The sequence below is a fragment of the Cyphomyrmex costatus genome, unplaced genomic scaffold (assembly GCF_001594065.2).
Source record: "Cyphomyrmex costatus isolate MS0001 unplaced genomic scaffold, Ccosl1.0 scaffold57, whole genome shotgun sequence".
Classification (NCBI taxonomy): Eukaryota; Metazoa; Arthropoda; class Insecta; order Hymenoptera; family Formicidae; genus Cyphomyrmex; species Cyphomyrmex costatus.
In genome coordinates this window covers 35,814-51,498 of record NW_017279883.1, presented here as the reverse complement: position 1 = coordinate 51,498, position 15,685 = coordinate 35,814, and the positions used below count along the sequence as shown (strand labels likewise).

The window sequence follows — 15,685 nt, the reverse complement described above, 5'->3', positions numbered from 1 at the left end:
TCCAATATACACATATACATATACAAATGGATATTTTTCCTTAAATGGCACTATTTGTTTATAGATGGCAAACGGCTAAATCCGACCCTGATTATTGTATATAATTGTATAAAATTTATTTTTTATTATAGAAAATTTCGGAATATTCTATTCATACGAATATGATTGAACGTATTAATTACTCATTAATGCATACGAAACATTAGTACAAAAACTAATTACTAAATATATGTAGAAGACTTTTTATTTTTTCGTACGATTGTGTGTATATGTGCGTGTACGTTACGTGGGCTCTTTAGAGCATCTATGCATCCATCAATTGTTATTTGTAATCGCACTTAAATACAAATAGTATGTATCTTTTCCTCTTTCTCAATCCTTTCGCAATAGTCAACAATAGGATACACTTTCACAGTATGTATACAACTGTGTGATCTCATAGCTATCTGGTAGTAGTTTGCGGAAGTTCATCAATCGTGCAAAAAAAGAATCTATGAAGTAAATGCATGTACACATAAGCTAGTTCTTCTTTAAATAAGAAGTAAAAAGATTGATATAGCATATGACATAAACGTTATATAAAAATAAGGCGATATACAATAAAAAGCTCAACATAAGATAAAATTAATATACATATATCTCGTATTTTTATACATATAAAAGTTAATACAATATTATCATGTTGTTAAGTATCATTTTAATCCATATAGTCCGTAATTTTGAGAATTACACACAAATATACGAAATAAATTAAATCCTTCTGTTTGTTAATTTTGTCTTATGTAAAGCTAATGAAAAACATTGGATATATATATATTAATTATTAAAAAATTTGTTTTTAAAATAAACTAAGAATTGCAAATTCTTTAAAACCAATTACATTAAATATCTCAATGCATTTTAATTAACATCGCACACCGATTACTACATTTCATATACACATATGTATATATTAAAATAAGATAAAGATGGCAGTCGGGACCTAGCTATAGTTTAAATGACAACATTCAAGCATAATTGAGGAGTGACTTCTAAAAGATCAGATGGATTATAATTTGATCATCGATAAAAAACATAATATTTATAGTAAATAGCTAATTATAATATAAATATATATTACACATTTCAATATTTAGTTCGATGATTTCCTATTTCTTATATGTCTGTTTTTCAAACAGAACTTATTTTAACATTTTTTATATAAATATTGTCGACAAAAAATTACATAGAAAATCAATTAAAAAGTTACTCCTCAAGTAGATCAATTATTCGTGATATTTAAGAACGAAACGAGTTGCGAAATATAATTAATTTTCGAAAGGCGAATGTTTTATTTAAATGTAATGTCTTATATGTAGTATATATAGTGTTCGTTAAATATCTTTTTTGTTATTCATGAATTATTAATATAGCATGTACATGTGGAGTTAAAAGGGATGTTTTGTTTCAACTGTCTAACTTATCAGAGGATGTTAAAACTTGAAAAAAGAAAAAAGAAAATGCGAGTTACATATTGTCATGACATATAGAACTAATAGAATAAAAATATTTTACATACTAGAATTTGCATCATTTTGTAAAAAAAATTAAAAAAGAAACAGATAAGATAAGAATGTGTATCTATTTTATTTGTACATAATGACATGCGCATAAAAGTCCTGCGATATATGAAAACATATTTATAAAATCTTTTATTTGAAATAAACATTTTTGTATATATATTATATTTTAATAATACAACTGATGCCATATAATACAGTATGATATGTATTAAGATTGTAAAGCAAATAATACGATATAAGGATGAATATGTTATTATAAAAATATTTATACATATGCGTTCCATTTCGCGCATGCTGCGCATAATACATCAATTATCCTTGTTTAACATTTGGTGGACAACAAAGATAAATGATACATTATGTGCATCATGTATGAAACGGAACGCACCCGTAGACATGTTCTATTTTGTTCTGTCTTTTGTTATAATATTATAAAGCTCTCCTCTGTGTTCGCCGATAATTTTATAAAGATCTTCTAAAAATTTTTTGGCAGCTTTTTCTAAAAACGTTCGTCTTCTTATGACTGCATCTAATTTGTCTCGTGCCTCTTCTATTTCGAAGTCTACCGCTTGTATATCTGGCATCATGTCTTGCATTTCTTTAATTTCGTTTTTCAGGTCTTCTATGTGTTTTGTATGTTCGACTTTCTTCTTTTTTGCATCTGTTTTCATTTTATTAATGTGAGATATTTCATCCTTCAATTTGCTTTCATCTGGCAAAGATTTAATTTCTTCTTTCAGTTTTTCCAATTTTACAGTGTCAGAACGAATAAGAGATTCTGTCTCAATGCATTGCTTCATTAATATTTCTTTGAATGTTTTTATCAAAGTGACCTTTTCTTGCATTACATGTATTATCTGTGGCTCTAGTAATCCTTTTTCTGGAAGCTTTAATTCATCGAAATCTACACCAACGTCGTTATCAATATGCATAAAGACTTCCTTATTATATTCTAATATTGCTTTATTGAGATTATTAACGAAAGTCGCTAATTTGATATCTAATGTGTATGATTCCTTTTGGTAATCTTTCAAATGCTCATCAAATTGGTGTATGTAGTTTTGAATCTCTGTACATTTTTTAACAATATTTTCTTTTTCAGTCTTAGACATTGGTTGATTTTTCACAATTGCGATTAATTCTTCGTATTGTACATTTCCTATCTGAATTTGTTCCTTTAAAACTTTGCGTTCTGCATTTAATTGATCTGTCTCAGCGGAAACCTTCTTTATATAATCTTCCTTAGTTTTAATATTGTTTAAATGTTGAGACTTCTTGGCATGCAAAGACGCTAACTTCTGTTTTAAATATTCAATTTTTTCATCAAGTTTCTGTGATTCTTCTTCATGCATTTGTAACTTTATTTCTTCTTCTTCTAATTCTTTTTGTGCCTGAGCTATATCATCATCAGTAATGCCTTGCTGAACTAAAACATTTTGCAGATATCGTTCCCACAGTTCTGCTTCTTCATCGAGTTTTTCGTCGTTCCAAGCTTTGTAACACTCCAACAGTGCTTCAAACTCCATTTTGTAACTTTGAGCCTGCTGTTCCGTTCCTACGAACGGCAAAGTTACTAGTTGATATTTATTAAACGCGATTTCTTTCACTTGGCATGCTTCTACTAACCAACCGATCCAACCGAGAACATAGGGCCATGAATGCATTGCATTAGCAGTTTTCAACCATGATTTGGTCATCACACCAGGATAATGTAGCTTTTTTGCACATTTCGGTAATTCGTCTATATAATTTGTCATCATGAGATCATGTTTGACATCAAGATACTTCAATAGGAAACCAGAAACTTCTACAAACATCTTCAATGTAATCGGTTTCAAACTGCCATTGCTGTTTAGCATCGTTGAATGTTGATTTATATAAAAGAAATTATCTATTTTGTTTAGCAGGACTGTCTGATAATTCTTATCTGTTAAGGGTCTTGTGTCCTTTCTAGGACCTTTAGTACCCACGGTGCTAGCACGGTCACCAGACGGCGATCGACCCATTGTTGTTGACACATGCCTGCTAGAACTCGCTGTAAGTACTGTGCTTGGTACATTAAGCTTAGTGGAAACTCTTGCTGGAGTGATTGGAGTTGTTGGTTGACGTAGTGGAGTTCTTCCTATAAACACCCATACATACGTATATAAGTAGAAAATATAAGCTTTAAATAAAAATATGAATTAAATCAATTAAATTAAATCACAAAAGGTGCAAATTAATGAGCCTAATTTTTCATGCTAATAATTATATTCTGTTATAAAATTGTTATATTCCTTTATAAAATATATATTCCTTTATAAAATTGATTTTGTAAACATTTCGAACAATAGTAAGATCCTCAGTGCAATGATCAAGTCACAACTTATTGTACAAGATAAACAAAATAGAAATAAGATGAAAATAAATATTGTATAATGATACAACTATGAAACAAGTACAAAGAAAATGTGATTATCTAATTTTCATCTTCATTATTTTAATTTATTAAGTTTTAAGACCATTAATTCTTTTACTTTAAATTAAATCTGTGGTTTTGTTAAAAACACTATTCTGTACTGGTTAAAGTAAGAATTGTTGACAGGAGTGACAAACCAATTCATTTACATTTCATTTGCGTGATAAAGATATCTGCTATTATATATTCTATCGTAGAAGTATTTTGTTATGAATCTTTTTACGAAGCTATGAAGCTTGTTAACGAACAGATTTGTAATTTCGCTTTTAAATGTATTATAATAAATAAAATTCCTCACGATACAGATACATGTCTTTATGCTGATGATATTTTATGTTCTAGAAGTAATATTGCATTATGAAAACTTTTTACTTTTTTTTTTTTAATTTAAAACTACAAAGTTATGAAGCCATATTTTGCAATTTGGTTTTTAAAACATCATAAGTAAAATTATCTGCACTTCAACTGTACTATAATTGTATGTACATACATACATCGAATAAGATGTCAAAACAAATTTTTCTTTAAAAAAAAAAAGAAAAAAGCCTTTTCAAGCGATTTTCTTGATTGCGAATATTGCAATTATTTGGTATTTTAATTTCAGCATAAGGAAGTTCGTTTCCGACAGAGGTCTCCAATTGGCTGCATTCAAAAGGCAGTTTTGCAACTATTGTAAACAATTCTTGAGAATATGGTTTTTGATTTTATACATTTAGATTCAGTGAGAAACTAAAAGCAAGACTAATCATTAAAGAATTTTACAACAGTTTACAAAACTGTTTTTTTTTCTACTGAACGCAACTATATAAATATAAGTCTATTTGCGTTGCTTGCACTTTTTGCCCTTTATTCTCTTTTTTTTAAACACCTATTTATCCTGTTTTAAATGCAAACATTTTTAAGGATTTCAGGCAACGCGAACAAACTTATTATGTATCTCTCTGTAAAACCTTAAATAATTGGAAAAGATAGGAATTTTCAATTTACATGCGACGCTTTACCTGTAATTTTTAAATACGATTTTCTGCCGAGTGATCCTGCTCGGTCGCTGGAAGAGCTTCTAAAACGAGGTCTGGGAATATGAGAGGCTTCACCTGTTCCTTTTGATTTTCCCAATATCTTTTTCTGATCGGTTCGAGTAAGGCTTTTGTCATCCCGTTCAATCGCAGATATTCTTACCGGCGGGTTACTCAACGATCTACAACGATCTTTGACTTGCTGCATAATTATTCGCGAGGCAGTCAGAGGCAGTGATGCGATTTCCAACCCGCTTGTAGCTGTGGAGGCTAACGTGTCTCGTTGCCCAACAATGCGCCGTGCGTGTCTGATGCCAACGATGATTCTGACTTCTCGCTTGGCTCTCGTTGAACTTATGATTGTGAACTTCGAGAATCTGAATCTGAAAGGAGTTTGAATTTTCTGTTAGTCAGCTGAATGCAGTATAACCAACTCAAAGTAGCAAAATTCTCTGTGTTTCCAACCCAACCCATGTTAGAACAAGATATGGGTAGGTCTGTTTTTTGTTCCTGCACTGTCTGAACTATACCTATACACACGGTGCAATAAACGGGCAATAAGCCAATAAGTTGAAGTGAAACAAATATACCTTACGATAATTTCACAATAAAATGTGGAATATAAAACTCTCGAGACTTTTTGGTACAATTATTAAAAATCAAAAACTGCAAAGGGAGGTAAGATTTTATATTGTATAAACTTTTTTCAGTTAATAATTTTAGGTTAGTAATTTTAAATATATGATTAGTAATTTTAAATGGTAAAATTATACAGAATAGGTCCCGCAGCTCAAAAATCAATGAAATTAGGCTTATTACCTTATATAAGAGATGATTTTATAACAATATCTCTAATGTAAACTAAATTTATGTATTTTTTTATTTCTATAACCTCACAAAAAGTTTTAGATACTTTTTTTTAGAGTTTTAAAAATTCTGTTTTATTTTTTCGGTTACAGATCTATAAGAATTGGATACTAAATACAACTGCTGTTTTTAAAACAAGCATGTGCACTGACACTTTTAATATAAACCTTCTCTCTTCAGAAGATAAAGAGAAAATACTCCAAGTAATAAATAACAAAACCATAGAAGATTTATTACAGTGAGTTAGTTATTTATGTAAAAAAAGTTCTTGTTCTTACACACAATGATGTATTATAAATTTTTGATTGTGCATTTATCATTAAACTCATTTTTGCAAAGGTATTCCATTACTAAACAGCGTGCACAAAAATTAGAATCGTATCGTGAAACTAATGGACCATTTAAATCATTGGATGATCTGTTACAAGTACAGAGTATGAATAACAAATGTACATATAATTTTTACAAATCAATCATATGTGGCAAGAAAAGGAAAAATCCTAAGAAGATTATGTCAGGCTTAGTTGTAACTCCACAAAGTACTGGATATAATTATAAAGTACAAGGAATAATACTCTTCTTAATTTTTTAGTTAAAGAATTATATAAATTATAAAATATAAAGTAAAATATAAAGTTATATATAAAAAAAAAATTACTAGCTTTCTTGTGTTTATGCATTTCTGTTCAATTCCATTTTTTATATGTTACAGAATATCAACACAGTATTAGGCATATACATAGGACATAACATCATAAGTTGGTCATTATTAAATCGTAATTGTGAAGTATTACAGTGGAGCTATAAATCTTTTCCACGAACAGACAAAAAAGAAAATATTCATTCTTTACTTCAAGCAGTAAATATTAAAGCGCATTGTGAAAAGTTTTTATCATTCACTTTGTAAAATAAACCTATTGGTTTTTAGATGTCAAAAATTGAATAGATATATTTTTTTAGACACTACCAATTGCTAAAAAATTACCAAAGGCTGATCGGTACATAATGCAAGAGACTGGTAGCGATATGGGCCGTATACAAAACACTCAGTTTTATCAGAACTTTGTACAACAATCTATAATGGCCACTATTATTTTGTCACACCTGACAATGGTTAATAGTAAATTTAATGGTATGTTGAAATGTGAAATATGAAAATTGTACTTTATCCAGCATATTGAATTACAGTACTTAATTATTTAGAAGAATGATTTTTCATGAAGAGAAATAAAAATTGATTGTCGACTAAAAAACAATATTCTTTTTTAATTTATATTATTGTTTTATGACAGTATAAATTTAATAGCAGTTGAAGGTCAATTAGTCTTAAATATAAAGATTTCTGCAATTGTTAATTCGAAAAAACAAGTGTCTTTGTCATTGTGCTGGTATTTTTGTCATATATTGTACGAAAGAAACACTTAATATAGATATTTTATTGTAATATATGTTTTTCAGATACTACAGAGTTTGTGACAAACAACATCTGTATACTTCGGCCGCATGTATTACGGAAAATCTATGGACTTATAATAGACAACGAGACGATTTCGACACAATACATGCTACAAAAGCTACTGCAGGAAAGCGAAGAACCGATAAAAACAAAGGAACCAAAAGTGTTAATAAGAACAGAATTAAGAAACATGTATAACACACAAAGTTCTGTTTGTCAAGAACAGATTGGTTGGTCATTATTGATAGCGTTAGCTTTCATAGAATTAGTTGTACATAAAAGAACTGACATGATTCTTCGCGAAGCTACTCAAAAATATGAAATGTGATGTTACTGTTATTAATTTATATAATAACAAAGCTAATTTTATTAAAACATTAATGAATATATTTTGTAAAGTGAACAGGTATAGTGTGTTTACAGTGTAAATAAAGAACATTTTTTTATAAATTTTTCAATCTATATGGCAGAAAAAAAAGTAAGTCTGAAACCTTTTAAGCTAATCCTAAAGAAAATCTTTTATATTTGTACAATAACATAATTAAGGAAAGAAACCGTATATCATAAAACAGAGAAAATCTTTCAACTACGATACATACTTACAATATGATAAAAACTTAATTATCAAAACTAAAAAAAATTTGTAAGATTTTCATTAAAATTTTGAATTTTTGTTTTCTAATACTTCAGATAAATACTAATGTATTGTATGTTCCAGTGGTATGATTAATTTTATCTACATTTATTCTGCCATTTCAGTAGATTAAAATTACAAGAGGGATGTTGGCAATTCTCGTAATACGCAAAACATTCGTATTTCATTTAAAATAATTTATTTGTAATGACGAGAATCAAAAATGCGTAAACGTGAGTTACCAATAGTAATCAATACAATAGACTTCTGTACAGGTCCATTCATTTATTATATTCTCACTTTTTATTATGCTATCTATTTATAGTATACCAAGTGTATATTGTTGCTCGCTGCTCGAATACAAACTCGCATCCGGTTATTTCATATAAGATTGTACAACGTACCGAGGCGTTTGCCAGAAAAAAATAGGATCACCCGGACGATATTTTGCAGAACCACCGAATGAGTATACAAGAGTAAGAGGCGAAACCTCACAAATGAGACACGAGAAGTTCCTGGCGAACTGAATATACATCCTTCTATAGAATTCTTCGTGCCGAGATGTATGAAATCACGACAACTGTGAGATACGGTGTTACACGGGGGGGAAATATCAAATGCCCCGCTACTTAATCTCGGGCAGTGACGCTGTGTGACAAAAGCGTGTACGAAATGTTTAGCTGATCAAGCATAAAAGGGAGACACATCAAATATTTATTTTTCACTATATGCATCTGAGACTTGACTTTGGATTACAACCGCGCTTAGGCTCCATCGCGAAAATACGCACATGAACTTCCGAGCTCAGCTTACGCGCGTCGAGTATCGCGGAAAGGATTTGGAAGCTGTTTAAAGGGAATGTTGTGATGATAAAAGTGAATACAATAGCGAACTGCAATGATAACGACTATAAAGATGCGAAGATTATAACATTAAACAATTTAAGAGATCCGCTTTGTATAAATTGCTCTTCTTGTTCTGTTAAGCACAACCTTTAAAACAGCATCCATCTTTTTTACGACACCTATACGAGAAGATAAATATATCGATAACATCAGTTATACGCATAAATAAGCTCATTCAATTAATTCCAGTTTGTCAATATGGCTGTGCATGTCAATACTAGTACGTATTGTTGAACATATATAGATATGCCGTTGAAAATCTGTTTCCCACTTTTGTGATGTTACTAGCAGAGAAACATTTAGAAAATATAAACTATTAAATATTCAACAAGAAAGAATTCGGCGTAGTAATTGATAATTTAAATTAAGATCATTTTTTAGAAGATTCGAATCTTTTGGTTTTTTTTAACGAGTGTTATATGAAAATAAAAGCATGTCTAAAATCGTCACTTGCTTATACAAATCGTCAAATGAGATATACAATTTAATGAGAAACATAATTAGTTGCTAAATATCGCTGGGGTATAAGCATACAAAGGCGTTTTCTGATTTTCAATTATCAAATGGTCTATCTTGATCTATTATAATGTAAGCATAATTGTCACGAGTATCACAAGACTATAAGCGTCTGCGACGAGATTCGTTTTCTTTGTATAAATGAAGTTTTTTGTATTATCGGAAAAAGAAAAAAACTAGACGACATGTGACGCGCGTCTTACAAATTTGTATTATTACAAAGCGTGCGCACAAATACTCGTTCAATTTGCTCTCGTCTTTCGAATATCATATTACCTCGGTTTACACCTATCTATTATATATAGATAAACCTGCTGCTCAGCATACAGAAATCTTTAGTAAAATCTATTTACTTCTCGATATATATATATTAACAAATTATATATGGACATACATCTGCATCGTATCGTACAATAAATCGGGTCGTATGATTGCGCATTCGACCCTAGATTACTTCGAATCATATCGCTGCAAGGTCAACACATTATAATTATTAGAATGATACCCGATCAGACCAGCTGGAAACGAGTGTCGACATATATATTGATATTTTATATATAATATATATATATATATTCGTATATTTGCATGCATACCCAACGTGTATATGTTATACACTTTAGATATATATGCTACATATATCTAACAATTGTGTACAATATACTATATATATATGCGTGTATAGACAAAGTATATACACATACATACATATATGCATATATACGCATTTCGTTATACAATACTATAACACATTGCGAAACGAAGGGGCGTTAAGTACGTATTATTTTGTAATTTACAACAGTTTGTTATATCTAAAAACGTTCCTACGTATGCGCATGTGTCGTATAAAATCTATTAAATGTACAGGAGGAGAGAGCCGCACTCCAAACAATGTCATCAAACATATAGGGTACGGATAATAATGATGGATCTATATACGCACGTTTAAAAGAAACACTTTGCGAAGTCTTATTAAAATATAAAATAAGCGATATGTATACAGATATATCGATTATTCGTCAAAACCGATTACGTATCTATACGTATCTAAATGTGTGTCACTTTTATCTTTTTGTCGTTCCTCTTTTTTCAAAGATACGAAGAATTTTGACACATCAGGCGGATACGTCGTCGAACGGATTACAAAATGAAAAATCCCTTTTTTTTTTCAGTAAACTTTGATACGGTTCGCTTTAAACGGCACGTATAACTCATCCGACAAATTTACTAAAAGACTTACATTACTAATGGAACACAAGGAGAACCATTCTGATCCGCTATACATATGTTATATAATACGTTTCAAGCAACGTGTACATAGACACATTTTAAGGCTAATTATATATTCTAAATTTATTCAACATTCACATACAATCAGAGAGGTTCCTCTTTATCATACTTTGGTTCGAAGACATAATGGAAAATGGGGCATAATGGGCACACACGAAGAGAGAAACGTACACACTCCTCAAATGTCCCAATTTTGTCCGATTGTTTTTATTTAATCGCATATAGGAAGTGTACTTTTCTCTTTTTTTAATTTTATTCTAATTGCACATAAGCATCTGCGACGCATTAACTGGTATGCTGTCGAAGGAATTTAAAAGCATAATCTCTTTCTTGAAACATTAATATTATCAGTATCCATTTATGAAGAAAGAAGTGCAATGTGAATAAAAAAACGAAGAAATTTTGATATTTACATTAGAGATTTTTAAAAGAAAAAAATAAAGGTAAAAAATATTAAGATACTTGTTAATAATATAAATATTCTTATGATTACACCGGACGATTGTCAGCACGCAATCGAGTTTGAGACTCGTATTGCTTTCCTTAAATGCATTAATGCAAGGAATTGAGAATTACTTAAAAATTTACTTTACGCAGATATTTCTCGAGCTACAAGTATAGGGCTTTAATTTTATATAAAGTTTTATAGTCACATACATGAAAATAATATTTAAAATTATCGTGACTCCCAGCAGGGGTAGTAAAGTTATTAGTGCGCATAACATTTTGAAGTGTGCAGCGAATTTTTACATCGGCGAAGAATATACTGAAGATATATAGAAAAAAGGAATACAAGTAAAAGTAAAAAAAAATAGTCGCAAGCTCAATTGCTCCTTGAAATTGGTCCGATGTAAAGTGCACTGTAACGTGCACATTGACGTATTGCTAATACATACATAATAGCTACTAATAATATATACTTGATAAATTAAAAATATTAGGAATATCGTTGCACAAGGAAAAACATAAGTTAAACGTGAAAACTAAGTATTACTGGCACATTATTAGCCATTACGGATATATTACCGCCCTCAATTCGTTATCTCTCTGATTCGATACATGCTATTTGGTCGGAAACATTTCTCTATGTCGCATATCGCTCTGGACTAGAATTGCGATGTAGCTAATGATGGACTGAAACAAGTGCTTTGAGTCATTACAAAAGTTTCGAATTATTTCGAATATTATTTAAAATAAAAAGTTCTTGAAAGACTAGTGAAAGATAACTTTAAAAGTCCCTTTTTAAAAATCTTGAAATGTTTGTATTTATTAAAACTTTGTTTAAATATTGTAAAATATAAAATCAATTTCAAGAATTTTAAAGGTCTCTTAAGACTAGTTTTTCAAGAGATATTGAAGATTTACTGAAATTTCAAATTTGTACTAATATTCGAAATCATCCCTCGAAATTTTACGCTATCTAAATTGTTTGAAAATCTGCAGGAAAGAGAATTGAATGCCCATCGATATAACACGTGGATATATAATAATACATTGCTGGACATAATGACAGAACACTGTGAAAATTACAAGAACAGTTCATATTAAATATATGACAATAAAAAAGTACAAATAATATTTTAACAAATAATATTTGTAATCAATTTGCAACTGAAAGAAAAACAATAGGACTTTAATTACACATTTTCTTGAAAAACGTTCTAAACAAAAATAAAATTCTAATACTTTTTCTTAATTAGTAATTATTATGAACAAAATATTATGAAATTATTATGAATAATCTTTAAGTAAGTTACTTAGTTATCTTATAAGTAATACTTATCAATGTCTTGTCGCCCATGTGAAATTGTAAACTCTTAATTCACTAACGTTATTGACTTACAAAGGCATTTATGAAAATTTACTAAAGTGTCTAATCGTTTTATCCAGCAGTGTAGATTGCGGATATACAACAAAATCTGTATCTTCGATTTTTCATAAATCTTTCTTCCTTTGAAAGCAGAAACACGAAGATCCAGTGGCACAATAAGGCATACTACTGTTACAATATTTATCCGTAGGACATATGTCGGTATAAGTATTGCCTTTAATGACGATAACATGAATTATACAACTATTGGAGAGTGTAAACTATTAATAGCAACTATTAATAGTAACAACATAAATTAATTAATTACTGGCTCGATCATCATATTTTACATACATACAAACACATTCACGTTCATACATAAACAACAACACGCAACATAGATAAATCTCATGATAGATACATACAGCAATGCGAATTGGACAGATTCTAACTTCAATATTTCACACTTAATTTAGCGAATGTAATCTAACACAAGTAAGTACTTATGCGTATTCAGTTTATTCAGTATGCGAATCAGCTCTTTTTTTTTGTTTCTTTTAGCGGTACGTGTAGAGTTTCTCGTGTCCAACAGTCAAGTCACTTTTGTTAATCCATTAAAATTTTTGTTTCACTTACATATAGAAATACGTTGGTTTAATCATTTAAAATAAATTCACCAGTTTGATCTCTCATAAATTCGATAACGATAATAACGATATTCTTTTATTTTTCTTGTAAGAGATTACAAGAAAGGAATGAAACACTCAGTCGAAAATAATATCACAGCCTGGAGATTCAGTGGAAGACTAAAGATATTATATTTCGAACAAACTGTATTTTTTTCAATTATTAACGTTTTAAAGTGTGAATATCTTCAAATTACGCGTCATATAATATTCATTGAATTGATATTCATTGAATCAATTTAACTATTTACTTGAAGAATTCCATGAGATTTGATTAAGCTGTTTATAAGAGAATAAGCAATAGGAAAAAAAAAAATTAAGGCCATGCAAGATGTCAATATACATATGTAAATAATTGATAAATCCTATATAAATAATTGATTAACAATTCTTATGCTATCCTCTCTTTGTTTTACTTTCGTACTAGTCTCCCTTTTCTCCCTCACACGATTGTGATATTATTTAAAAAATTTCATCGCGAGATTCAGTCATATAGTAAATACACGGTTTACCATAATAAAAAGTATCCTTTCTTTTTTCAACCGATATAATTGTCAGAAGAAAGTGTGACAAAAACACGGTCATAAAAAGTGACTAGCATTCGCACTTGTCCATACTATAATTGAATCGATTTTCGACTTTTATCACCATGATAGATATATATCGTCATATACATAACGTGTCTTGTACACATGTAATAAAAATAAGTTGACGGATTTTCATAATCAATCCTGAAGTTACCATTATTTATCAGCAAGACACACTTGAATTTAACGTTGGCTTAAACACGCGGTTATTTTTTTATGCTAAAATTCACCCAATCTGATACATGCAAATACAAAGTAATTAGAAAATGTTATACCTCTTTTTTCTCATTTTACATTCACATGTATATTGCTATACATATTTTCTTTTAAATTACTTTGTACATGTACACACGTAATGTACATATTTGTTTTACATTATTATATCCGCGCATTTAAGTCAATTTTAAGGCTCCTTTAGATCTGGATTTTCTATGCATCTTTTGAGAATATCCTATATTCGAAATAGAATGCATTTATATACGACTCTGGCATTTATCAATTTCTATTAATAAAGAAATATATACAATTCTTTTTAGAATTTACTTTTCTTTTATTAGAAAATAATTGATCTTTATTCAAATCTATTACTATGTATGTAATATACTAATTTAATCATAAATAATTATGTAAAATAACATTATAAATTAAAAAATTATTCTTTCACTATGTGAATATGATGCATATTTGTGTACATATATGTGCATATTTATTCGTGAAGTGCATATTTAGTATTTATCGCGAATTATAGATAAAATATTGATTGTCTGATCTGATATTTTATCAAGATATTACATTAATGGATGTATCAAAGAATATTATACAGTTCTCTGTTTATTTTCATTAAAAATGGCAATGTTACTTTCATTATCTCCAAAAGAGTGATATGCATATATATAGGTATTTCATAGAAATCTTGCAAAAGATTTTTGTCAATATTCGATTACTAATGTGGTCATTTCTTGTAATCTATCTTTTTTGCCAGAGAGTAGCGTTAGAAGAGCATTCGATTTCGAATATTTTAGACTCCTATGTCTTATAAATGTAGCCGCTGATCTGTTAAAAATGGATAATGCACGAGAGTATAAGTGTGTGTGTGTGTGAGCATACAGATTAAATACATTGAGATAAACTTGAGTCTTTCAGGGATAAGTTAAATACTATAATAATGCTTGTATATTCTAGCTCAAAATGTTATATTACGGTCTTTCACTGGGGCAATAATAAATAAAGATATTTATTTCGCAAACGATCGAGCGTAACAGAATGTACTAATACTCTTTTTTTGATCCAATACAGTCTTAGAGAATAATCACTAATACCATGTTGTTACGTTAAATACGCGCATATAATCGAGCAGCCTACAGCTTTGTTCAATGTGTCTCGTAGGTATAAACTTGGTAACTATTATCGACGAATCTTAATCGGTATACGTCTAGGTGAACAGTCATACGAAACAGTTGACTCCGAAATGATACCCGAAATACGCGGGATGAGATTCAGAAGTAGGTGGTACAAGTTCTTTTGTGCTTGTTATATATTATATACTGTACGAAAGTGTCGCGTCCTTTAATACAGCAGTATGGCGACGTGGATCTGCCTAGAAACAGTTCATCGAATATCAGAGATGTTGGTTTTGCTGCCAAAAATTTTGACTAGTTGTTCTTCGTAATCGTCGATATTACGTTTCATAAGTTCCATACACGGGCCAAGTAAACGTTCGAAAGCTTCAACGTCCAAAACTGTAAGCGTGAGGAATGACAGTTTTAGTAAATGAAATAATTATTTTAGACAAGTCAAAATTGTTATTTGTATACATTCATTAAAGTGTGGTATCCTATACATATAAAGAACATTTCAGAATAGATTTAATGTGCACAGAGAGAGAGAGAGAGAGAGAG

General features: G+C 29.7%; 3 protein-coding genes and 1 long non-coding RNA gene across 4 annotated transcripts in view; 2 read left to right on the top strand and 2 right to left on the bottom strand.

The window, feature by feature from the left end:
* Nucleotides 1–1,963: 1,963 nt before the first annotated feature.
* On the bottom strand, nt 1,964–5,404 carry Ndc80 (kinetochore protein Ndc80). Its single transcript, XM_018546673.1, has 2 exons — nt 5,022–5,404; nt 1,964–3,684 (listed from the first exon to the last, which is right to left on the bottom strand). The coding sequence occupies exons 1-2, from the start codon at nt 5,242–5,244 to the stop codon at nt 1,964–1,966; spliced, it is 1,944 nt and encodes a 647-aa protein (XP_018402175.1). The 5' UTR covers nt 5,245–5,404.
* A 171-nt stretch (nt 5,405–5,575) lies between these two features.
* LOC108779267 (transcription elongation factor, mitochondrial) lies at nt 5,576–7,687 on the top strand. Its single transcript, XM_018546652.1, has 6 exons — nt 5,576–5,714; nt 5,996–6,141; nt 6,243–6,462; nt 6,616–6,762; nt 6,864–7,035; nt 7,362–7,687. Exons 1-6 carry the CDS (start codon nt 5,649–5,651, stop codon nt 7,685–7,687), a joined length of 1,077 nt encoding a protein of 358 aa, XP_018402154.1. The 5' UTR covers nt 5,576–5,648.
* A 470-nt stretch (nt 7,688–8,157) lies between these two features.
* On the top strand, nt 8,158–8,873 carry LOC108779284 (uncharacterized). The gene is made up of 2 exons (XR_001940868.1): nt 8,158–8,226; nt 8,319–8,873. It is a non-coding gene; the product is annotated as an uncharacterized LOC108779284 (long non-coding RNA).
* Nucleotides 8,874–15,298: 6,425 nt separating this feature from the next.
* Nucleotides 15,299–15,685, bottom strand: part of Pka-R2 (cAMP-dependent protein kinase type II regulatory subunit) — a 13,820-nt gene continuing 13,433 nt past the window's right edge. The window contains exon 8 of the mRNA XM_018546681.1: nt 15,299–15,526. Within this exon, the coding sequence (XP_018402183.1) occupies nt 15,396–15,526 (131 nt within the window). The 3' untranslated portion in view covers nt 15,299–15,395. The remainder of the gene's footprint in view (nt 15,527–15,685) is intronic.